Below are 25637 nucleotides of genomic sequence, written 5' to 3'. Positions count from 1 at the left end.
CCATCTCATCCTCTGTCGTCCCCTTCTCCTCCTGCCCCCAATCCCTCCCAGCATCAGAGTCTTTTCCAATGAGTCAACTCCTCACATGAGGTGGCCAAAGTATGGAGTTTCAGCTTTAGCATCATTCCTTCCAAAGAAATCCCAGGGCTGATCTCCTTCAGAATGGACTGGTTGGATCTCCTTGCAGTCCAAGGGACTCTCAAGAGTCTTCTCCAACACCACATTTCAAAAGCATCAATTCTTTGGTGCTCAGCTTTCTTCACAGTCCAACTCTCACATCCATACATGACCACTGGAAAAACCATAGCCTTGACCAAACGGAGCTTTGTTGGCAAAGTAATGTCTCTGCTTTTGAATATGCTATCTAGGTTGGTCATAACTTTTCTTCCAAGGAGTAAGTGTCTTTTAATTTCATGGCTGCAATCACCATCTGCAGTGATTTTGGAACTCCCAAAATAAAGTCTGACACTGTTTCCTCATCTATTTCCCATGAAGTAATTGGACCAGATGCCATGATCTTTGTTTTCTGAATGTTGAGCTTTAAGCCAACTTTTTCACTCTCCACTTTCACTTTCATCAAGAAGCTTTTGAGTTCTTCTTCATTTTCTGCCATAAGGGTGGTGTCATCTGCATATCTGAGGTTATTGTTATTTCTCCTGGCAATCTTGATTCCAGCTTGTGCTTCTTCCAGCCCAGTGTTTCTCATGATGTATTCTGTGTATAAGTTAAATAAGCAGGCTGACAATATACAGCCTTGACGTACTCCTTTTCCTATTTGGAACCAGTCTGTTGTTCCATGTCCAGTTCTAACTGTTGCTTCCTGACCTGCATATAGGTTTCTCAGAGGCAGGTCAGGTGGTCTGGTATTCCCATCTCTTTCAGAATTTTCCAGTTTATTGTGATCCACACAGTCAAAGGCTTTGGCATAGTAGCAACTTTTAAATTTCAGTAAGTTAACTCAAATTGTAAACTATTGCTCAAAAGGTATTTTGACCTTAAAATATGTATGCAAGCTAAGATGGCTTAATTTTTTTCTCCAGCAGAGGGGGCATATAAGACAATGTCTGTGAAGAAAAATACCATAACAAAATTTTTCAAAGGTCATGCACATTTTTCATGCACATTTGAACCACCATTTTAATCAAATGAATGCATAATCAGTAAGCAATGTGCTGACATAAATAGAGAGGCACAAAATAGCCTTAGGGCAGTAGCCAAGAGTCTCGAATTCTAGGTGCTCCTACAAGGTTAAAGTATCAGATTCAGTATAGTAACTTTCCCTAAACTGACTTTATTGTGGATTGAATGTTTGTGAGGAATAAGTTGTTGTTGTTCATAAATTACATAGCTTTTGGTGTTTTGTTATGGCATCCTGAGCTGACTAAGGCAGCTCATAATTTGGTAACCACTGGCATTGGAGGAACCAATTTTTAAGTCTCCAGAAGTTTTTGTTGGTAGGATGGACTCTCCAACATATAAAATATAATAACATCTTTGTATTGTTTGTGGGACTCTAGGTAAACTCAAATTTGTACCACCAAGGCTTATCCCATACCTGATAGAAGCATTCTGGATTTATAGGTAGAAAATTACCTTTGAGTGCTTCACTATAACCAAAGGTAGAGTGAGCAAACACTGGCTTTTATTTAACTAGGGTCTCAGAGCATTTGTATCCCTATACCTTACTCAACAGAACTGTGGACATAATATTCTCTTCTAAAAGAACACATTGAGAAGACCCTCAATACTTACATATGCAAATTTAGGTAAATCCAACAAGTACTAATTATATAAAAGCCAAGAAAAGTCAAAATTAAATAATAGGACCTGGGGATTTCAAGGACTTCTACAGAATTTTAGTTCACTGATTTTCATTTTCCTTGGAAACTACCTTTTTATCAACCTCAACTTCAGAACTCTGTGAGTACAAAATTTCTTTTTCTTCACTTTTATCTCATCACTGCTTTTCCAAGTTCATCTTAAGCCAAAGATTCTAGTTTGGCCTCTTGGGCTTAGCCCTTGGAGGTGCTAGCAGGAAAGAGCAACTTGAAAGTTTAAAGAGCTTAAAACCCAGTACTCAGAATTTTCAAGAAAAAGTCAGTCATCGCTACAGACCTTGGGTTGTTTGACTACCACACATGATGGATTTTCCAAGGTAGTTCCAATTTCGAGACTGTACTTTGTAGCTTAAAACTTCTTTCCTCTGTTTCCCTGTTTCCTTTGTTAGGGTTATGCTGTCAAAGCCTGATAAAGGTATTGTTAAAACAATTTTAGTGGTTAACCCTGATAACATTTCTTCTGATGACAAGAGTTTTGCTAGAACCCAGAGCCTAAGAACTTTTCAGCAATTTGTTTTCTTTCAGATGCCAGAGCATTCCAGTTTGACACATTTAGGCTTGAATGAAAGTTCAGTTGGTTACAATTATAGAATTCATTTTTTCTTTGACTTCCTAAAGCTTAGATTTCTAAATCTGCCCCTAATCTCTTTGAGGAAAAAATGAGAAAGTCCAGTATTATAGACTTGATGAAAAGAAAGTAGATAAATGATTTGTCAGTGTACTTAAAGCTGGAAAAGATCTTAGGAATTCCAGTTCAAGCTCATAAAGTGAATTTGTTTTCTCATGTATAAGTGGTTTATCATAAGTAAAATAAAAAATGAATGAAATAACTACGTTTTCGGGGTAGGTAGTGCTCTGACCTACATAGTTTATTTTAGTGATCAAAAATGGAATGCATACTCCTAAAACACGACCTCAGCTGGGTTGAAACAAAATGTGAAGTGAAAAGCAAACATCATATTTTAAAGATCGTTTCATTATTTGTGAAAGCTGCATCAGGAAAAAGAGTATAGAAAAAATAGGATATGGCTTTCAACTAGAGTACATATATTTGAATGGCTTTTATCACTCTGACTGAATAAGAATTTCTAAAGCTTCTGTCATCTGTGCTTAAAATACTAAAAAGAATTATAAACATAAAATGTTAACTCTCTTCTCATTCTATTTAGGATATCATAGAATGAGAAGAGACCCATCCAGTAACATTGAGTCCGAACACAGTTCCAATATATTTGCCTCTGCAGTATTAACATCAACTTTCAGGCATTGATTCTTAATTCTCTCCTATGACTGCAAAATCCACTTATCACTTATACTACTTGCATACTTTTTGTTTTTTCATTCTGCTTTGTCCCAGGAGTCTGTCATCCTTAACCTGGAATGCCTTTTGGTTGGATAGGTCATCCCTTAAAATGCTCTTATTCAAACCTGCATCTCACTTTCCTTTCAAAGCAGTGTTTTCTTTCCTTCCTTCCTTCCCTCCCTCTCCCTCTCTTATTCTCCTTTTCTCTCTTTCTTTCTTTCTGAGCTGTGAGTAAGCTAGATATTAGAAAATTGTTCTTAAGCTAGATATTAGAAAATTGTTCTTATTAAATTAATTTTAAAATGAAATGTGAATGGCACATCATTTACTTAGATGTTCTGTCTTCAAAAGGTTTATCTCCAATAAAATATAATTATAAACAGAATTTTGGGTAGAGAGAAAGCTTGGGATGGAAGCCTTTAAGTGACACTGCTTAGTTTTCAGCTAATATTTGGCGTTGACACTGAGAGCGCCAAGTCACGATGGCAATCTTCGGAAAGCGCTGTCCTTACTTCCCCGTCTCCTCAAGGCTGCCTTAGCCTTTCTCAGATGCTAATTAAAGCGGAAGAGCCTAAGAGCTGTCCAGAGGAAAATAAGTATGACTTGGAAGTTTATTCTCTTTTTCAGCCTTGTTTACTTGGGAATAAATATACCGTATAGGTAAGACACTCTCTGCTGTAACCAACAGGACTTTCTTTGGTTAAAAGAAAAGTCCCGACTACTAAAAAGTCCTGACTGCTAACGCTTATTAAGTGATGAACATACTATCTCACACCGAAGAATTGATGAGTGCCGAAGAACTGATGCTTTTGAACTGTGGTGTTGGAGAAGACTCTTGAGAGTCCCTTGGACAGCAAGGAGATCCAACCAGCCCATCCTAAAGGAAATCAGTCCTGAATATTCATTGGAAGGACTGATGCTGAAGCTGAAGCTCCAGTACTCTGGCCACCTGATGCAAAGAGCCGATTCATTTGAAAAGACCCTGATGCTGGGAAAGATTGAGGGCAGGAGGAGAAGGGGTTGGATGGCATCCCTGACTCGGTGCACATGAGTGTGAGCAGCTCTGGGAGATGGTGAAGGACAGGGAAGCCTGGCGTGCTGCTGTCCATGGGCTTACGAAGAGTCTGACATGACTGAGTGACTGAACAAGGGAACAGCAACATTATCTCACAGAACTGTTGTTATATAATTAGGGTGATAGTAATAGGTATTCTTTATTGAGTTCATGTTGTATGTCAGATAGTATTCTAAATACTTTACATATTCTGACTCATTCTTGATAAGATTAAGGCAAGCATTATAATTTTCTCCATTTTACAAGGAGAGCAGTGGGTTGTTCAGCCTCCAGACAAGTTAGTTCTGTGGTCCAGGGGTGTCACCAAGGACCTGTTTCTTTCCATCTCTAGGATCTGTCATCTTTAAGGTATCAGTGGTTTCTCTCACACTGACTAACCTAGTTATTGCAAAATGAGTCTAACTGTTCAAGGCATATGTTCAGACAAAAATATATCAACAGTAAAATGAAGGACCCTTGTGACTTTGTGCCTGTCATTTTAATAGTGAGGAGATTCCTGTTCATCAGGACAGGATCATTTGTCTCTATTAGTCTTTGATGAGAGAATGCAATTCCTGTAACTTGCTTAGACCGGTATTTTGGAATGAAATGGATGTTGGGGAATGAATTACTATGATAACCGTACAATCTTCCATTGTAAGCTCTTAGGATAAGATTTCCAAATAGTGGGAAATCACTGTGGGAAAGGCAGAAATCTACAACCTCTTGGGTATAAATTCAGAATATTTAGAGAACTTCAAGCCTACTTTCAGCAAATTTTGATTTCATTTTACCTTGAGGCTCTTACTAAACTTAGTTTTGTTTAACAATTGCTATGTATAAGGGTTTATTTGAATTGCATTCTGTTAATTGTGTAATTGCCATGCAACATACATATTGTGTGTATTATAAAGACTTAGATCACATTGTGTTGAGATCAAGTATATGTTGCACTACACTAAACCCAGCTAACAGTCTGCTGCTCCCATAGCTTAGTCATCTTCCTGTAACAAACTAATTTACAAGTGCTGTAATGAGGAATCTTCATTTCGGTGTACGGCAGTTAGTGGAGCATTTGAAATTTCAGACTGTGTGACTCGTGAAGATGAATAAAGATGCAACTTGCACCAAATTCAATATACAGACATTTTTACAACACAGTTAAACTCAGAAAACCTGGCTTCTGTAATATTAGCTTCTTCCTTGGAGTTAGAACATTCACATCTATGTGTGGTAGAAAAGAAAATTAGACTGACTACGGTTGAATTCCAACTGCCTTTAAATTAAACCAATGACCTCATTTGAAACTTCATGGGAAAAATTATAGAACTTTCTTGGACTTCCTACAATGAAGAGAAGTCTGGGCAGGTACTGTGCCTGTGAAACATGGAAGCACACAACCTGTTCTCTCCAGGAATAGCAGCCCAGTGGGACTATCACACTTTAATTTCCCCAAGATGCTGACCATATTTTCTTATTATCTTCAAGTGTTTCCTTTCCTATAATTTCTATTCCTCCAGGCAAAATACATTTTGTAAGTTGGTTCCCAGTGTTCTGTCTTCAGTTCCTAAAGCTCCTGTATAAAATATATATATATATATATTTTTTTTTTTTTGAGAGTGGTAATGAATAGGGAAAGAATTTGGTCAACTGAATAAAAATTTGGATTTATTAAGACCATTGGTCACAAGTTCAAAGGAAGAGATAAATAATTGGCTCCAAGGAGACAGAAAAGCATAGACTTCTGCCCCAGGGCTGTTATTAAGGTAATCAGGCTTCATGACTTCTGGTCCTGTATGGCCGAGTCCATTTTCAGGTTTGGAGAAGGCAATGGCACCCCACTCCAGTACTCTTGCCTGGAGAATCCCATGGGCGGAGGAACCTGGTCGGCTGCAGTCCATGGGGCCGCTAAGAGTCGGACACAACTGAGCGACTTCACTTTCACTTTTCACTTTCATGCATTGGAGAAGGAAATGGCAACCCACTCCAGTGTTCTTGCCTGGAGAATCCCAGGGACGGGGGAGCCTGGTGGGCTGCCGTCTTTGGGGTCACACAGAGTCGGACACGACTGAAGCAACTTAGCAGCAGCAGCAGCATTTTCAGTTTCCAGGACAGAAAATCTAATGTGTCTGAGTTACAGCAGCCGTGCCCATCTCCAGGCTTAATAGGGGTGAAAGTGAAAGTGAAGTCTCTCAGTCGTGTCCAACTCTTTGCGACCCCGTGGACTATAGCCCACCAGGTTCCTCCGTCCACGGAATTCTCCAGGCCAATACTGGAGTGGGTTGCCATTTCCTTCTCCAGGGGAATCTTCTCGACCCAGGGATTGAACCCAGGTCTCCCGCATTGCAGGCAGACACTTTAACCTCTGAGCCACCAGGGAAGCCCTTAATAGGGGTAGCCAGTAGCATTACTAAATGGCTGTTAAGGAAATCTAATGTGTGGCATTTTGTCATCAACCACCCTGGGACACCACTTTTTGTTATATTCTTTCTTTTTTATCTTCTCTCCTTTTCCTCTTTGCTTTTCTTCTTCCTTCTTTCACTTTTTGTAATTCCTCAGTCCCTTCTTTCTTATGTTGACTTGTATGCTGATATTCCTCTCTACGTTTTCAAACTATTAGAGCATGTGATGGCATAAACTTTTAATTAGCTTGGAAAAAACTTCAAAAATCCCAGCTATAGTCCCAGGACCCAGAATTATGGTCCTGGCTGATTTTAGCTCAGTGAGACCCTGAGCACGGACTTGAGCCACAGTGTGCCCTGACCTCCAGAATGGTATGATAGGAAATGAGTGTGGATTGTTTTATTGTTGTTGTTGGAGGATAATTGCTTTACAATGGTGTGTTAGTTTCTGCTGTTCAGCAACATGAATACGCCAATATGAGCACATGTACACGTATATCCCTCCCTCTTGAACCTCCCTTCCCCCATCCCACCCGTCTAGTCATCACTGCAGAAGGAAATGGCGACGCGCCCCAGTCTTCCTTTTCCGCACAGCAGCTCCCCACTAGCGTCTGCTTTCCAGCCAGTAAAGTGGATGCGTGGTATCCGTGGTAGCGGTACGTCGCGTGCCCCGCCCTCTCCTCTCCCCACCTCTGCCCACAAGCCCTCTGTCTACCTTTGCGTCTCTCTCTGTGCCCTGCAAATACATTCATCGGTGCCATTTTTCTGGATTCTGTGTATATGTGTTAATATATCATATTTGCTTTTCTGTTTTTGAATGCGTGTGGTTTTAAGTCACTAAAATTTTGGTAATGCATTTGCAGCAATAAAAAACAAACACATGCCCTTGAACTCTCTGGTTTGTTTTTCCTCTAAAGGGGGATTTGTTGATTTTCTTGCTCTTGCCTTTGTTTACTGTTTCCTTGGTTACTACCCTTATGGTTCTTGTACCCTTCTACCTACTTATTGTGGACTGGATATACTTCTCTTTCCCTAGCTTCTCAAGATGGAGACTTAGATTAAAGCTTTTCTTCCCATCTGTTATCAAGACTCTTTTATTTGGTTTTCAATTACTTGGAATTAAAGGCATCCTAGGACTTCCCTGGTGGCTCAGATGGTAAAGAATCCGCCTGAAATATAGGAGATGTGGGTTCAATCCCTGTGTTGGGAAGATTTCTTGGAGAAGGGAATGGAAACCCACTTCAGTATTCTTGCCTGGAGAATCTCATGGAGAGACGAGCCTGGCGGGCTACAGTCCACGGGGTTGCAAAGAGGCGGACACTACTGGGTCTCTAACACTTTCTTTTCAAAGGCACGCTAATGGATAGACGCCAGCTGCACAGCTTCCCAGTTTCCAGTGTGTGTGCGATTCACGTGGACACCTCGTTAAAACGCAGGTTCTGACTCAGCTGGACGTGGGAACCTAAGATTCTGTTTTCTAACAAGCTCTCAGGAGATTCTGGTAATGTTGACTTGAGCACAAAGCTTTGAAAGTCAAGGGTCTCACAGCAGAAAGATCTACCAACAGCAAAAGGCAGAATTGCTTGTGTCAGAAGATAATTAGCTATACATAATTATATGAATCATCTTTTGATTTTTATTTTTCATGACATAATTATTTTCTAGCTATTTTTATTTGGTTTTTTAAACTAGAATTTTAATGCATTAACTTAGCTTTACATTCAAAATATATTTTGAAAATTCACTGGACTGACTTTTATACCTGTGTTCTGGGTGGCCAGGAGCCCTAGAACTCAGTTTCTTTCTCTCTTATCATGTTCGGCTCAGAAGACTAAAAAGGAAACCCCAGGACCCATGTATAGTATCTACTGCTAAGAAGAAACTGTTATGTGGGGTAGAAGTGAACAGTGGTCTCTTCTCTTCTTTTGTTATGCTAAGAGCATTTAACACGAAATGTACCTTCCTAAAAAATTTTTAAGTGCATAGTACATTATTGTTAACTAGAGACTCAATGCTGCTGCTGCTAAGTCGCTTCAGTCGTGTCTGATTCTGTGCGACCCTGTAGACGATGGCAGCCCACCAGGCTCCTCCATCCCTGGGATTCTCCAGGCAAGAACACTGGAGTGGGTTGCCATAGCTATTGTTAATGTATGCCGTAAGTTATAATTCTTATTTAATGGCCAAAAATCACTAATGAGCATGAATAAGTGCTTGGATAGGTGGAGAAGTAGGACCTCAGAGGGACGTTCCTTAATCGTATTAGTGGGTGATTAAAAACATGAGAGCTGACGTTCAGTGTTTGTTGCAATGCTGTACCCATAAAGGAAAACTGAAATTTAAAGGAATTGAGTAAAGGAGGTTGAAATGCATAAAACTCCTGGATTCACTCTTGAGAGTACTTGTGTATGCAGGAGATGTTATAGTGAATGTGCAAATATTCCTTAAATGTTCCCCAAGCTTCCATTTCCCTGATTCTCACTAATACTATCCTAATATCTTTTGGGGAATTCACCCACTTATCGTGGATTGGTGCTGCTTGGTGGAAGCCAATGGACACACCCCATGAGCCTGGCTGCACTGAGTCATTTAGAGATGATTTCAGAGGATGAATCCTACTACCTGGGCAGGAGACGCCTCTTATTTCTCCCACAATACGGTGTGAGAAGGAGGGCTCTGAAACAATGGAGCCAGTTTTGGGGTTATGAATGGAGACCTTAGAGTCTCTTGAAGACCGCTGTAGTAGAGACCGTGGATGGAGCTCACTGTGTAGAAAGGAGATGAGAGAAACGGAGAGAAATTGAGTCCCAAACATATTACTTGAATTTCTGGAAAAAGTCTCACCAGAAACCATTCCTGTTTGTAAAATTTTAAAATAAGTGAGCAATAAATTGTCTTCATTTTAAAACAGTTTAAGGTTGTAATTCCTGTTTATCATTGTTGTTGTTCAGTCGCTCAGTCGTGTCTGACTGTTTGCAACCCCATGGACTGCAACATGCCAGGCTTCCCTGTCTACAGGATTTTCCAGGCAAGAATACTGGGGTGGGTTGCCATTTCCTTCTCCAGGGGATCTTCCTGATCCAGAAGTCGAACTCAAGTTTCCTGCATTGCAGGCAGATTCTTTACCATATGAGCCACTAGGGAATCCCATCGTAGTTGTAAATGATAAGAATTGTTATAGTAGGTAAGCTATAAGAGGAGATAATGTATCTAACTCTGTATTGCCAAATTTTTGCATTTTTTCATGGAATAAGTTAGATAAAAAAATCTCAAGAAGAATCTAATGATAAAATTTCCCAGAGAATATTACGGGTGGCCTGGGTTAACAGGAAGGAGACCGGCTAGAAAAGATCTGAACTTTATAAGAGAAGAAAGACTTGGGATAAAAAGATGTGAAGGGATGAAGACATCCAAGGGAGAAACGGCTGTAACAGAAGGCACCTCATGGCAGGAACAACATCAGCCAGCATGCTCACCCATCATTCTTTGTCAACTGAGGATCTTTAAATCTTTAGGATGCTGAATTTGCCTATTTATCATTTTAAAACATTAAAGAAATAGAATTTGCCAGGCATGGAGTTGGTACCAACTTATTGGAGTGTCCTGGATGAAGATTTTCTCTGGTTATTGGATGAAGGCAAGATCCTACAGAATTACAACACACTCATAAAATAATCCAGGTCCTTCATGGCAAAGATCTTTAAATACTATTTCACAACATGATGTGACTTACTTTCAGAAAGTGCTACGAAAGTTTGGCCTCCTAGGGAAGGACTGGGATATTGAGAGAATCATCTCTTGGGGCAGAGAATTGTCTCCTGCTGCCATAAAAATGTTTTCCCCCTTTTCATGACATACTGGGAACTGTGAATACAGAACAGTTTTCAAAAAGTAAAGTTTCACAGGCATCTAGCTATCCTTTCCTGTATGATACATATTTTACCTGAAAACAATGGGAAAGGAATATTGTTGGCAAGTACCCTAGTGTTTCTAAACAAATAGCCCTTGTTTCAGTCAGTTCAGCTCAGTCGCCCAGTAGAGTCTGACTCTTTGTGACCCCATGGACTGCAGCACACCAGGCCTCCCTGTCCATCACCAACCCTCGGAGTTCACCCAAACTCATGTCCATCGAGTCAGTGATGCCATCCAACCATCTCATCTTCCGTCACCCCCTTCTCCCACCTTCTGTCTTTCCCAGCATCAGGGTCTTTTCCAATGAGCCCTTGTTTAGAAAGGACCATTTTTATCGTCTATGTTTCTGTGAAAAACCAAGAAACAAACAAACAAAATGAGAGGAGAAACATGTCCCAGTGAGTTTATACTATCTTTGCAAAGGAGAGGAAAAAAAGAATGAAAAGCCCTGTAAGTTGATGGCCAGGAATAGCCTGCAAGACCCTTCTGTAGGTTAAGGGAACCCTGCAGTGATCTACCTTGCTCTCTGAAGGGACCAGTGCCAACTCTGAAGCCCAGAATGACTGGGTAATTGGAGGATGTGGCCATTAGACCAAGAACAGCGCTGGTCATTGACATCATATCTGTAACACCCAATAAGCAAGCCTTGTGTGCCACATTCTGTCTTTTGTTGCTCTGAAGTTTCCATCCCCTTGTGGTTAAAATCATCAAATTAAGATCCGGCATCCCCCGTTTCCTCCATCCTTAGGTTAAATTGATCCAGAGAGTCTTGATTCATAAAGTTCCTTGACATTGTCAATTAATTTTCCCACTATGGTGCTTCCTGCCAAGTGACATGTGCCCTTCTATTCATTTTCTGACCACTCACTGATGTTGGTGACTTGTTTCAAAAAATGACAGGCTGCTGTGAAGAGTCTACATTGAAGTTTTTCTGGCTAATTGATCATTCTTCCTCTTAATGAGTCACTTTTTAAAAAATGGAAGCTGCCATTTTCCCAGTTGGCACTTTCTCCCAGACTTGCGATATCAATAGACCACCTCTGCTAACTAGGCTTCTTAGGAACTTCCTCCTTGTAACTTGTTTACTCTTGTTTTGAAGGTAATGACAAAACATTTCAGTGTATCCATGAATAGCAGGATAAGTGTAATGGTTAACAACCCCATTTCGGGAAATTACTGACTTAAATGAAATAAACTCATCTCAACTGGCCCCTTTTCCACACCTCTGGACACCAGTTTGTGTATGTGTATTTAGTAGTATAGGGATTTCCTTGGTGACTCAGCTGTAAAGAATCTACTTGCCAATGCGGCAAATGTGGGTTCCATCCCAGGTCGAGAAGATCCTCTGGAGAAGGAAATGGCACTCCAGTTATCTTGCCTGGAGAACCCCATGGACAGAGGAGCCTGGCAGGCTACAGTCCATGGGGTCACAAAAGAGTCAGACACGAGTTAGGGAATAAACAACAACAGCATTTTATAGTGTACTTTAGAATTTTCTGTACACATTCTTTCATATTTTCCTTTAAAGATGAAGTCTTCCTTAATATTCAGTGTTTAACTTAATTTCAGTCTCTCTGAATTTAATTAACTTCCTTTTATCTAAAGTAATTACATGAAAGTGAGATCGTATTTTCAAACGTTTACAATAAAATGCATTATGTATTTAGCAAGATATCTAAATACAAAATGTAGCAATATAATGCAGGACCAATTACCAAAGTGTCAAAATGAATAAATCAAGCAAAAACAAGCAGCCTAATGACGTCAGCTGAGGCCTTCTCTGTGCTAATAGAGGAAGAGATGGGAAGTGAAGACGCCCATCAGTGTTTGTTGGGTGTGGTTATGTGTTGAGCCTTCTGCTTTCATTCTGGGGGTGAATTTTAGTAAAAGGGCAGTTAAACTAGGATCTTATCTCAGTGCTATCTTCTGTCATTCTTGGCCACTTGTGTTTGTGTGTGTATGTGTGTGTGTGTGCACGCGTGCTGACATACTCTTCCTTTGTCTCATGCATTTCTTGCAGTCGCATTGGTTCTCACCAATGCCTGAGAGGGCTGAGCCTCCCTTTCCTGCTGCAGAAAATACAGAGCAGCAGGCGATTTCCACAGCCTCTGTAGGGTCCTGAAATTTACTGTCCCTGGCAGCTGGGCTCAGCTCTCCGGTTTGCTATATAGGCTGGCCGTCCTGAGTCAGAGAGACGTTCACTCCAGCCAGGAATGATGGACTCGTCCTCAGGGATGTTAGCTCTGCACAGAAAAGGGTGAGTCTGCACAGAAAAGGGTGAGTCTGCCTAGATCTTACTAAAGTCGCTGACCCCAGATGGGGGCTCAGCTGGTCACTTTCCCTCTGAGGTAAGGGAGGTGTTGGCATTTCAAATTCACCTCCTGAAGATTGGGAATGTACAGTTCTGAAGTACAGCTCTGCACAGTTACTTCTTGGAGTAACTAAGAAAAGAAAATAACTCAGAAGAAAAGGCAACCATTTACGGAAAATCATGAGAAAATGATTTAGCCGTACTACTGAGAGTTTTCGGTAAATATTCAGTGTTTTCAGCCTGTTAGTCTGTATTGGTTCTTTGCCCCCACGTAGGATCTTCCTTGACTGAAGCGAGTCCATTTTGAGGAAATTGCCCCTTGATTCCGTGTGCCCTGTTCTCCTCCGTACAGCTTGTTCATAGAAGACTCAGTGCTGCTTCTACACCCCTTGCTCTCATTCTACTTCTATGTCTCCATGTGAGAAGAAAAACATCTGGTATCTGCTTCAGTATTTTACTGGAAATTCATTCTTCCTCTCATGTCTTCTATTTTTTCATCTTGTCGTCAAAACCTACGTCATCTTTGCAATTCTATTCTCAAATGAAATACACTAGATTTCTAGTCAAAAACATTTCTGAACAGCGTTTCATGTCTTCCTTTACTGAAATGATGGACAAATTGTCCCTTAAACTCCCTCCTCCCTTGACTTCAGTTGTATCTCCTTTTGTAGTTTTTCTTTTACCCCTGTGATTATGATTTCGTGACCTATTCCTTGTTAACTAACCCTTTAAGTGGGCTTCCCTGGTGGCTCAGATAGTAAAGAATCTGCCTGCAAAACAGAAGACCCAGGTTTTGTCCCTGGGTTGGGAAGATCCTCTGGAGAAGGAAAAGGCAACCTACACCAGTATTCTTACCTGGGAAATCCCACAGATATAGAGGAGCCTGGAGGGCTGCAGTCCAGGGGTTCACAGAGGGTCGGATACAGCTAAGCACAAACACAAAGCATGCAACCCCTTAAATACTGCTAGGATAATAACAGGGCGTCCAGTCTTAGCTTTTTTCCTACTGTTTTTATATATTCCTTAATTTTTTCATCAAATATCTACTGAGCTCTTTTTATAGATGTGCTCCAAGATATGTATTAGGGAGAAGTTACTGGATATATTTTAATGATAAGGCCAATAATATATCCTGATGGATCCAAAAGGGGGTGTAAGACAAAGAGAAATTAATTAGTGGTGACTCCAGAGATTTTGGTCTGATCAAGTGGAGGACCCACTTGATCATCATCTGATGTTGGTGAAGCAGTGAAAGGAGACATCTTAGGTAGACAAACTAGGGGTTCAAAATAGACTTGTAAGTTTAGGATCTGCTGTGGTTTGTGTTGTGCTTCCCAGGTGGCTCAGAGATAAAGAATCTGCCTGCCAATGCAGGAGATGGGTTCGATTCCAGGATTGGGAAGATCCCCTGGAGTAGGAAATGGCAACCCTCTCCAGTATTCTTGCCTGTGAAATCCCATGGACAGAGGAACCTGGTGGGCTGCAGTCCATGGGGTCTCAAAGAGTCAGACATGACCAGCGACAGAACAGGCATGCATGCAAAATTCATATGGTGGAGTACTGACGTGGAGGTATTTAGAGATGGATCTTTGGGAGGTAAATAAGTCACGAAAGCAGAGCTCCCATGATGGGTTTAGTGTCCTTATAAAGACAGAAGAGGGCTAGTTCTTTCTCTCTCTTCCAAGTGATGATACAGGTAGAAAGAAGCCATCGGCAGCTAAGAAGGATGTTCTCAGCAAGAACTGAACTGGCTGGCACTGTTATTTTGGACTTCTCAGCCTCCAGAAGCATGAAAAATGAATGTCTGTTGTTCAAGCCACCCAGTCTATGGTAGTTTATTAGAGCAGGCTCAACTAAGACAGAATTTGTTTCAGAAAGCCAGGCATAGATGTTCAGAAAATAGTTGAAGTGATCTAAATCAAAGATATATGGTTGGGGGCCTTTAGAATAGTCTATCACTATTCAATGCTTTGAGACTGGTTGAAATGACCAAAGAGAAGAGAACAGTACTAAATACTAAGTTATGGAGGGTTCTGCTTTTAGGGGTTTGGGGGGAAAAAGGAGGAATCTGCAAAAGAGACTGAGAAGATACTTTTGAGGTAGGAGGAAAACCAAGGGTTTTGCTGACCTGTGAGCCAAATGCAGTAGAGAAGAGAAAGTTATCTACAAGTTAAAGTTTGTGTTGGTCTAAATAAAATCAGGAAAAAAAAAAACCCCTGATCATTGGCTTAATCATTAGAAGCACCTTGGTTATGTTAGTAAGAACAGGTTTAGTGCAAGTGTTGTGGAGGAAGGCTCCACCAGAACAAGGTTAGGAGACAACAGGAGGAAGGGATTGCAGGAGGCAAGACATTGAGGAATCGCTCATGTCCTCATCTCCCGCCATCTCTATACCTGCTCATGATTATCACGTTTATATGCATATCCTTCAGTGGAATATTCAGATCAGTCACTCAGTCGTGTCCAACTCTTTGCGACCCCATGAATCGCAGCACGCCAGGCCTCCCTGTCCATCACCAACTCCCGGAGTTCACCCAGACTCACGTCCATCGAGTCAGTGATGCCATCCAGCCATCTCATCCTCTGTCGTCCCCTTCTCCTCTTGCCCCCAATCCCTCCCAGCATCAGAGTCTTTTCCAATGAGTCAACTCTTCGCATGAGGTGCCCAAAGTACTGGAGTTTCAGCTTTAGCATCATTCCTTCCAAAGAAATCCTAGGGCTGATCTCCTTCAGAATGGACTGGTTGGATCTCCTTGCAGTCCAATATTACCCAGCCATAAAAAAGAACGAGATAATGCCATTTGCAGTAACATGTATGGACCTAGAGATTATCATACTAAGTGAAATAACTTAGAGAAAGACAAATATCATATTGTATCACTTACATGTGGAATCTAAAAAAATGATAAACTTATTCCGTAGCCTGCCAGGCTCCTCTGTCTATGGGGATTCTCCAGGTAAGAATAACTGGCATGGGTTGCCATGCCCTCCTCCAGAGATTGTTCCCAATCCAGGGGTCGAACCCAGGTCTCCTGCATTGCAGGTGGATTCTTTACCATCTGAGCCACCAGGGAAGCCCATTTGAGAAAATAGAGCTAGACCTACAGACATAGAAAATAAATTTGTGATTACCAAAGCAGAAAAACTTGGGGGAGGGAGGGATAAGTTAGGAGTTTGGAGTAACCGGTACACACTGCTGTATACAAACTAGATAAGCAACAAAGACCTACTGTATAGCACAGGAACAATATTCCCTATCTTGTAATAATCTATAATGGAAAAAAAAATCTGTTTTACTGAATCACTTTGTGGTACACCTGAAACCAGTACAACATTATAAATCAACTATACTTCAGCTTAAAAAATGTATATGTATTTCCCAGACTTCTCTGAGCCTGGTTTTTATGTAGGTTTCTCCAAAAAAGCCCACCAAACCCAAACAAATCAATCATGTCCTTGTCTTCCTATTTTGTTCAACAAGAATTGTAAATCCACGCGTCAGCTTTCTTTCCATTTTGCTCCTTTGTACATACGGACAGGCCATTCACTTGTGTCAGGCTTCACGTACCTGAAGTTTTTTCAAAATCCCACTTGTTTCATTTAATCTTGGAAGTAAAAGCACAATGTGACTGAACTTTTGAGTTTCTGTTCCCATGAGAGTGATGAAATGATGAAAACGTATAGAGAGTAAAAAGAAGTCAGATCTGTCTCTGTCAGTGAACACTTTTGTTTCAGCCACATGGAGTTTTAGGTGAAAATACATTGATGTAGAACATTGAGATGTAACGGCTTAGAGGGGAAGATTAGAGGTCAGGCAGAGGCGGAAAATGCAGAGGTTTTCTTTCTGATATTGACAGTAATTAGCTAACAGCTATGGCTGGTAGGTGGGCTTCCCTGGTGGCTCAGTGTTAAAGAATCCACCCGCAATGCAGGAGATGCAGATTTGATCGCTGGGTCAGGAAGATCCCCTGGAGTACGAAAGGGCAACCAATATTCTTGCCTGCAAAATTCCATGGACAGAAGAGCCTGGTGGGCTGTAGTCCATGGGGGTGGCAAGAGAGTCAGACATGACTTAGTGACTAGACAACGGCAACAGCAACGTAGCTGGTAGGTACAAATCATGACCGGAGCAGAATTTTCAATACACGTAAACAAAAATCACAAAAACAATTACTCTCAAGCCTTCTTGCTTTCTTCCTGGTAGAATGAAATCCCCAGGATGCTATGAGATTCATAGAAAACCCACATGTGTTGTTTTTTAATGGGGTCATTTTGAAACTTCAACATTACAAATAAAATGTATTTTAAATTAAGGAGTTAAACTTTTCACAGATAAAATTTTAGCCTAAGTGTTTTCTTTTCCCTCGAGTGGAATTATGACCAAATTTATTGTTTTATGACCAAATTTATTGTTTTATTTTCCCTTTTAAATTTCATTCAGTGTTGGTTTAAATTTAAAAGTGAAATTTCCAACTCCGTTTAGAATGTTAGGTTTAGAAATCAGATCATAATAGTGTCGTTAGCAGCTGAGCCCCATACAAAACCTCACTGAATAGCTCACTGATTGAGTTGCTGAAATCTTCCCTTTGGCTCTATTTGAGAGGCTTCCAGGTGTCTCTTGTCAGTGAAAACACAGTTAATAATAGTACATTGTGATTACTAACTTCATTAACCCAGGACCCAATTCAACCATGACAATCATAGATCAAAGCTCTTCTCTTTTTCTCCTCCCTGAAGTGGCAGCATTCAATTGTGCTCGAAATCGTTTATTTGAATTATACAAATATAGTTTTATATGTTCCCTCTCAGTAGGCACATTACAAAGTAAATGCATTGTATTCATTTAATTTTCTTAAAATATTGAAAATTTAGAAAATATTATATGTCATTTATTTCTAAGTTTGAAGCATATGGGAAGCCCTTATAAAGTATACATTAAACAATTATTCAACACAAGAATTAGAATAGTACTGAAGCCATCGAAAAAACATGTGTCTTCCTGCCCAAATCCACCCACTAGCTGCCTTGAATTATTTTAGAGTGTTCCAAATTTCTTTATACCTAAAATAATAAACACAGAGATTTATTTTTATTTGCTTCACTTGAGAAATAAATAAATGAAATGGTGAAAGCAGATTTGAATGGATTCCTGCCTCTCCATGCTAGGGCAATGAGGCTAGCCAAGTGAATATCATAATTTAATTTCTAGGGTTTAAGCTCTGATAAACTTTTAAGCACAGTTTGAATAACAGATACCTATAGTGACAAGCTCTTTAGTACCAGATCATTTCAATAGATTATGTATTTATCATTAACTATTAGATGGGGCTTCCCAGGGGATGCTAGTGGTAAAGAACCCCCCTGCCAATACAGGAGACATAAGAGATGACAGAAACACAGGTTTGATCCCTGGGTCTCCAGGTCCCCTGGAGGAGGGCATGGCTATCCACTCCAGTATTCTCTCTCGGAGAATCCCATGGACAGAGGAGCCTGGCAGGCTACAGTCCATAGGGTCGCAGAGAGTTGGAAACAACTGAAGCGTCTTAGCACCCACACATATGATAAGACGATGGAAATTATCTTCATTTCACTGTTTAGATTATAGATGCTCAAGAAACTTGCTCAAAGTTCTGGAGCTGGTAAATCAAATTTGAACCCGATGTTCCCCTAGTCCAAATGCTGTGTGCTCTTTTTATTTGCAAGCATATGCTTGGATCAATACATGAAAAACTAATAACTGAGTATCAACATGTGACTATATTAAAAAAAGATGTGACTACAACTTAATCACTTATGATTCTTTTCAAAGGGTTTACATTTAATATCAACAATATCAGTTTAGATAATGTTATTCTACTAACACAAATTGATGGCATAAAGTTTAATCAGTTAGTCTTTGAAGAAATGGGCTGATTGGTTATTTAATGTTTAGAATATTATCTTTCTATTTAGCCTTTTCTGGTATTGAATGTGGCCCTGCAAATTTTAAAACAATTAGTACTATTAAGGATAAAAAATTAACTTTTTAAAATACTGGTATGCCTGTGTATTCTCTATGTTTAAATATACCCATTTATACCCCCCAAATTCTGTCAAATTCAAGAAAACTATAAAATTTAAAATAAATAAAAAAAAAATTTATTTGGCTGCATTGGGTCTTAGTTTCAGCATGTGGGATCTAGTTCCCCGACTAGGAATCGAACCTGGGCTCGCTGCGTTAGGTGCATGGAATCTTAACCACTGGACCACCAGGGAAGTTCCTCAAAGATAGTTTAAGAAAACATATAATTAAGCCCAAGGCATATGTGTATTTTCTAATAATGCTGAGAGAGAGCAAAACTCAAAAATCTTCACTCTTCCATGAGTCTATTTGTATACTTGGTATTCCTAAAAGTACTAATACTCACTATTTTTGAGTGCCTATATTTATTGGGCACTGTTGTATTGAGCTTTAATCTTTGATCTTATAATTGTCTTTTCTCCTTTGAAAAGACAGGTATTATTTTGCACATTAACAATGAGAAAGCTAAACCAATACAATCTCACAGCTAAAAAGTGATGTAACCATAATTCAGCCATAGGTTATGTGATTGAGGAAACTGTCCTTGTCTACAAAAGGAGGCTCGTAAAATTTGATGCAGGAAAATCCAGAGTCAGGAACTGGCTCTTAAGTTTTGACGCTGCCAATGATTTCACATGTGAGGTCAGACAGTATCTCTGAGTCTTAGAGGGTTAGATGAGATGATATCTAATATCTGTTCTGGCTCAAAACTAACTTCTCTTATATCTACTCTTGCTCCACAAATCATCAGTAATTTGGCGATTACACTGTCATCAACACCTTTTTGTTGGAATGCTTATGTGTACTTCTAAAAGACTAATAATTAAAATATGTTCATTGTAGCAAATTTACATAATAGAAACACCCTCAGTAAAGAAAGTAAACAAGCTCCATATTATCGCCCAAGAATAATGACTACTGATTGTTTATGAGTTACTGGAAGTAATATACAGGAGGTATGTAAGTATATTGGTGGTACTTTAGATAGTTGGTATCATAGTAAATATTCCTTTTTGTGTATTCCTTGGAGGAGCCTGGTAGGCTGCAATCCTCGGGGTCGTGAAGAGTTGGACACGACTGAGCGACTTCCCTTTGCCTTGTAACACAAAACAGAAGTTGGTACTTATTTACATGTTATTAAATAATTCTTCAAAAATGTTTTAGTAATTTCAAAATATTTAGTTTGGGCCACAAAGACTTTTTTTCTGAAGTAGGTGATTGTTTGCAGCCCAGAGTCATGATAGGTACCTGCCAGGTGAACAAAAGGGCAAGATACAAAGCTTGTTCATGCAAGTTATGGCAATTGTTATTTGACTTTTTAAATCAATGTTTTGAAAATCACTTCTATCACCAATGAAAAATTATTTCTAATAGGATTTATACTTCATTGAATTTTCTGGTGAAAATTTCAATAAGGGTATCTGATGCTGCTCACCAGTTACATTTGGAATATATACTCCTGACCAGTATTTGGTAGATGCTAACTAACCCCCCTTAGCAAAATATTAAAGGATCAACACATACCTCACAGTATTTATACTGAACCTTTTAAAGGTTCATTCCTGCTCCTTGGTATAAAGGTTCATTCCTGCTCCTTGGTATAAAATAAAGACTGTGTCCACACACAAGTGTTTGTAGCAGCTTTATTCATGATTGCCAAAATCTGGAAGCATCCAAGATGTTCTTCAGTAGGCAAACAGATAAACTATATGACATTCATACAACGAAATACTATTCAATACCAAAAAGGAATCAGCTACCAAACCATAAAAATATCTGAAGGAACCTTAAATGCATACTATCAAGTTAAAGAAGCCAATCTGAAGGTTATATAGTGTATGGTTCCAACTACAGGACATTCTGGAAAAGGTGAAACTATTGCACAGTAAAAGGTCCCTGGTAGCCACGGGTAGGAGGGAAAGCGGGGAATAGGTGCAACACAGAGGATTCTTCAGGCAGTGGAACAGTTGCCAGTGACATTGTCTGCCAAAGCACATGGAATACACAATACTTATGAATGAACCCTAATGTAAACTATGGACTTTGAGTGATAATGATGTATCCCTCTGGGAGAATCTTGGTTTTACTGGAGAAAGAAGTAACATCATAGAGGAACGTTTGGAGAACAGGAAGAAATGAGAAAGGCATAGTCTTAGCACTTAAAGAAACAGAAGCCTGATACCGGGCCCTGGGCACATAAAGGAGGGGGCCGGGCACACGGCTCTTGACTAACACTCCCCCCATCCCTGTAAACTGCTCCAGGAGGAAATGTGGGAGTCAAGGTGCTGGAGGCTGATTTCCTGTCAGTGGCAGAAGTGGGCTGGTCCTCAATGGACCGGGCAGCATCTGCAATGACCCTGGCTGGAGAAACAGGGTGGACTGGAAGGACAGCACCCACAGAAGGTGGGGGGCTTCTAGCTCTCTTCCGAGTCTCCAGTTACTGGGGTTCCTCGCAATCACATGAAAGCATGGACAGGAAGAGTAGCAAAGACAGAAACACCTACCATGTCCTGCCACAATGTGGGCTTCTCTTTAAATATAATTTAAAGCCTCACACATGTTTATGTCAAAATAGAGGCATTGCAGTGAATCAGGCTTCAGTGTCACCTTTCATGTGTAAGCTTTAATCTTATTATTAAATTTTAAAGTAGTGTTTCCTCATCAGTACTGACAGTGCTTCTCAGGACTTGCTGTCAATATGCAAAACATTTAGAAATTTGAATTAAGCAGTACCTTGTAACATGACGTTATCTCTGCCCATGAGCATCTGAGGAGACTATAAAGTAAATTAAAAGGTAATTCACTGGTAAATTTCTCAAAACAAGTGCAAATTGGAAAGTACAGATTTTATTGTTCAGTAGACAAATCTGTGGCATTATTTTGGAGCAAAGCAAGTATTTCTCTCTAAAATATAGTTGTGGAAGGCTAGTTTATGTCATGATGTCCTCTAGGGTTCAGGCCATGCTTTTTTCCCTATTTATAACATTCTAGCACCAAGAATTCCCTTCTTTTAGATTTTTACAAATATTGCCTAACATCCTTATGCTATAGATTTAGTCTTCAAAGCTAAAATCCTTGCTAATGAGTACCGAAAGTCCAGTTCAAAAAATAAGTAATAGGGAAATAGTAAGTCACCTGCATGTGAAAAGTGAAAGAACTCAGCAAGAATTGTGTAGTTCTTCAGGGAGCAGAAGCTGTATCTCAGTGGGGCATCACCTGTTCTAGACATTTCAGCAGGTTCTGGGGCCCTGGTTAAAGGGGCAGGAAGACATTGTTCTCTGTCTTTATTAGGGGCAGTTGTACACAGTTTGATATCAGGAAGTTTAGCTTGCCTTGTTAACTTAGATTTCCCAAAATATTTGGATCCTCATAGCTGCTGTTTTTTTTTTTTTTTTCTTTTTTTAATCCCAAACTGAATTGCCTGTGAGGAATATCAGACTCTTTGCTTGAACAAATTAATCTCTCTGTCTCTGAGAAACAAACATAGTTTTCTGACTCAAAATATCCCCCCTCCTTTTTTTTTTTTTTTTTTTTTTAAAGTAACTGTTTTTCTCCCAGTACAAGCTTCATTTCAACTTCTGCACAGGAAGAATGAATGAGCAAGTCTTATTAAATTACCTGAAATTTCAGCTTGTTTTTTTTATGATTAAGCAATATGTTCTCAATATTTCTCCCCTAAATGCTAGAATCAAATTTTTATACTTCAGTGTTGTAAAGTATAACATAAAAAACCACTTATGAGAACAAACTTAATGAAGCTGTGATTTCCATGTTACAAAAACAAGCAAAGTGTCACATCCTTGTAAATAACAAGAAGGAAACACTGTTAAACTCCTCATAAGGACTTTTTCTTCTTTTTTTATGAATGCATGGTGCCTATAACCTGTGATGTGGATTCACATTTTACAGCCAGAAAGTAGCATGACATTAAAAATACACCGAGACTGGGCACTGTTTCACATCAGAAAAAATCACAAACTTGAACTGATACAATAGAATTTTTCACTCCATGCCCTACACAGAAGAAAAAGCTGTGGCTGATACAGACTGTTCAGGTTGTACATATGAGAAGGAGAAAGTCTCTTAAGCTTGGGTTTAGCATCGCGTTTGTCCCCATTTAATATCTGCTAGACAAATCACAGAGGCCACCTAGAGGAGAGCAACAAATGATCTCTTTGAAGGTTTTCCTCAGTTCTTGGCTCCGCAGGGCATAAATCAGAGGGTCAATGATGGAATTGCACATGATGAGGATGAGGTACACGTTAAAGTGAGACATGAAACACACGCAGTATGGGTTCTGGGGACAAGAGATGTAGAATATCAGGTGCAGGAAGAAGGGGGCCCAGCAGACAACAAAGACCCCGATCAGTATGGTCAGGGTAATCGCCCCCTTCATGTTGGCGCCCTGGCGGATGGTGCCGCTACCTGGCAGGACCGCGATCCTCTTAATGTGGAGTCTGGCCATGAGGAACATGTGGACGTAGAGAGAAGCCATGAGAGCCAGCATGGTGAAGAACACGGTGATGAGGCAGATGATAACAGCGCTGCTGTCCGAGTAAATGATGAACAAGACGCCCGACACCGTGCAGGCCGCCCAGATGGCGCTGATGGTGATCGCCACCCGCTTCACCGTCATGATGTTATGGTACTGGAGTGCATAGAAGATAGTGAAGTACCTGTCCACCGCGATCGACAGCAAGCTGCAGATAGAGGCAAGCAAGGAGCTACAGATCACCGAGTCAATGACATTGTCAATATCCACCGTGAAGCTCTGCGCGTCGGTGTCCGTGCTGTTCAGCAGGGTGATGACAATGGTTTCCGACCCGTTGGAAACGCTCACCAGCATGTCAGCCACAGCCAGGCTGCAGATGAAAAAGTACATGGGTGAGTGCAGGTTCTTGTTCTTGGCTATGGCCACAATCACCAGAATGTTCTCCAACAAGCTGATGACCCCCAGAGTCACAAACACCTCGGGAGAGACAAAGAGCTGCTCATAGCACCCCCCGTCCGAGTAGCCTTTTGCCAGGAACTCACTGACATTGGTGGGCATTCCGTGGGCGCTGCGGTTCCAGGAGTGGAGAGAGGTGTGCATCCCATGGGGCTGGGTAGAGTTCATTTTGGATTCAGATCCCCTCTGGACTGACTGAACCTCCCGGGTCCGGCAGCCTCAGCGCCTTTCTCCAGTCTTGACTTGCCCCAAACGAAAGTTAAGCGGCGGAGAGTGGCAAGTCTGCTGTGAATAAACGTCCCATGCTCCGGAGCTGGAAAGGAAGTTTTCAGTCTCTTTCAGGTGTGGCTCTGGTCAGCATCACTTGGAAATCTTAGGCTGCAAGATGCTTCTTCTCCGACGAGCCTGCCGCTTGCTCTTTTGTTCTCACTTCAACTTTAGTCGGAGGCACGCAGGTCTTTGCAGAGTAATTTGCCTGGTGGCTGCGCTACGGCTGCGAGCCGGCTCTGTGTGCGCATGCTCTCATCAGCTGCCTCGCAGAGGTACCGGTTCCCAACCTGAAGCTTTGCTTTGAGTGTCAGACGCTGCTGCTGATTTTTATGGTGTGTGAGGGAAGAAAAAAAAAAAAAAAAAAATGCTCAGAGTGACTCCTCCTCTGCTTCCTTCTGACCAATCCGAGTCCAGTGGGGTCTGTGAGACACCGCGATGGTCCAGAGACACAAACTGCAGGCAACCCCAGTTCAGAGGCAGAAGCCTGTGGAGTCAGGCAGCCAGCAGGATGTGAGAGACTAAATTTCCCCCTTCAAGTTCTCAAGGAAAGCAACTTGGTTCCCAGAGAACGTTCTCTGAGATCACAACAAGCCATCCTGAGGCGCCCAGGTTTATCCTGCTTAAAGGAGGGGGGTGTGTGTGTTCCTGAATTAGATGCACTGCCTTTTTTGCACAGGGAACTCTCCCTAATGCTCTATGGTAACCAAAACGGGAAGGAAATACGCAAAAGAGGGGGTATATGTATACATATGTCTGATTTGCTTTGCTGCACAGCAAAACACACACACACACGCACAACATTGTAAAAAACAAAACAAACAAACAAAAAAAAACCTGACTCCAATAAAAATGAAAAAAAAAAAAAAAAAAAAAAAAAAGAGAAGAGATACACTGCCTTTTTGACCAGGACATTGAATTTATTTACCCTCTCAATTTCTTTGAAGTGAGAAGAAAGGCAGTCACGATTCGGTTTGAGACAGCTGACACAGGGAATGTTTAACAATGCAGGAGACTGTGCTGTGGATGCAGGGACTAGACAGGCAGCCACAGTTTATACCAGGGCTCAGGAGGAGTTCGTTTCTTATGCACTAAGATCAGCTATTTCTCCATTGCAGAATTTCTTTTTATCATAGCTGGAAAAGTTTTATCTTCATTTATGACATTTAAAAACCATGTAGTATTAATGTAAACAATGATTACTTTGAACTCAGAAAGAAAAAGATCAATAGCCAGGCAACACTCAGGATTTTTAAGCATTATTAAGGTATAATTGAAATATAAAACTTACACATATTTAAGGTATACATTTTAATGAGTTTGGACTCATTAAAATGAGCATGTATCTCCATGATACATCACAGTCAAGGTACTCAGCATATTCATCACCTCCAAAAATTTCCTTGTATTCTTCTGTGTTTTCTTTTTATGTGTGTGATAACACTTAATGTGAGCTCTACATAATACATTTTAAAGTGCACAATTTTGTACTATTAACTATAAGCATTGTGTTGTACAGCAGATCTCTAAAATTTGTTCGTCTT

At 40.5% G+C, this 25637-nt stretch overlaps 1 protein-coding gene across 2 annotated transcripts; it reads right to left on the bottom strand.

The window, feature by feature from the left end:
- Positions 1-20634: 20634 nt before the first annotated feature.
- MC4R (melanocortin 4 receptor) lies at positions 20635-24864 on the bottom strand. 2 transcript variants are annotated; one of them, XM_044934590.2, is made up of 2 exons: positions 23917-24864; positions 20635-23740 (listed from the first exon to the last, which is right to left on the bottom strand). In XM_044934590.2, exons 1-2 carry the CDS (start codon positions 23973-23975, stop codon positions 22996-22998), a joined length of 804 nt encoding a protein of 267 aa, XP_044790525.1. In that variant the 5' UTR covers positions 23976-24864; the 3' UTR covers positions 20635-22995. The 2 variants fall into 2 exon arrangements, with proteins under 2 accessions (XP_044790525.1, XP_025129297.1); XM_025273512.3 differs by having other exon boundaries at positions 20635-24863.
- Between the last annotated feature and the right edge of the window lie 773 nt (positions 24865-25637).

Source organism: Bubalus bubalis, chromosome 22 (genome assembly GCF_019923935.1).
Source record: "Bubalus bubalis isolate 160015118507 breed Murrah chromosome 22, NDDB_SH_1, whole genome shotgun sequence".
Classification (NCBI taxonomy): Eukaryota; Metazoa; Chordata; class Mammalia; order Artiodactyla; family Bovidae; genus Bubalus; species Bubalus bubalis.
This window is presented reverse-complemented; position numbering and strand designations above follow the sequence as displayed.

Coding starts and splice junctions, on each gene's coding strand:
- MC4R (XM_025273512.3), bottom strand. CDS start 23,994: ATGAACTCTACCCAGCCCCATGGGATGCACACCTCTCTCCACTCCTGG.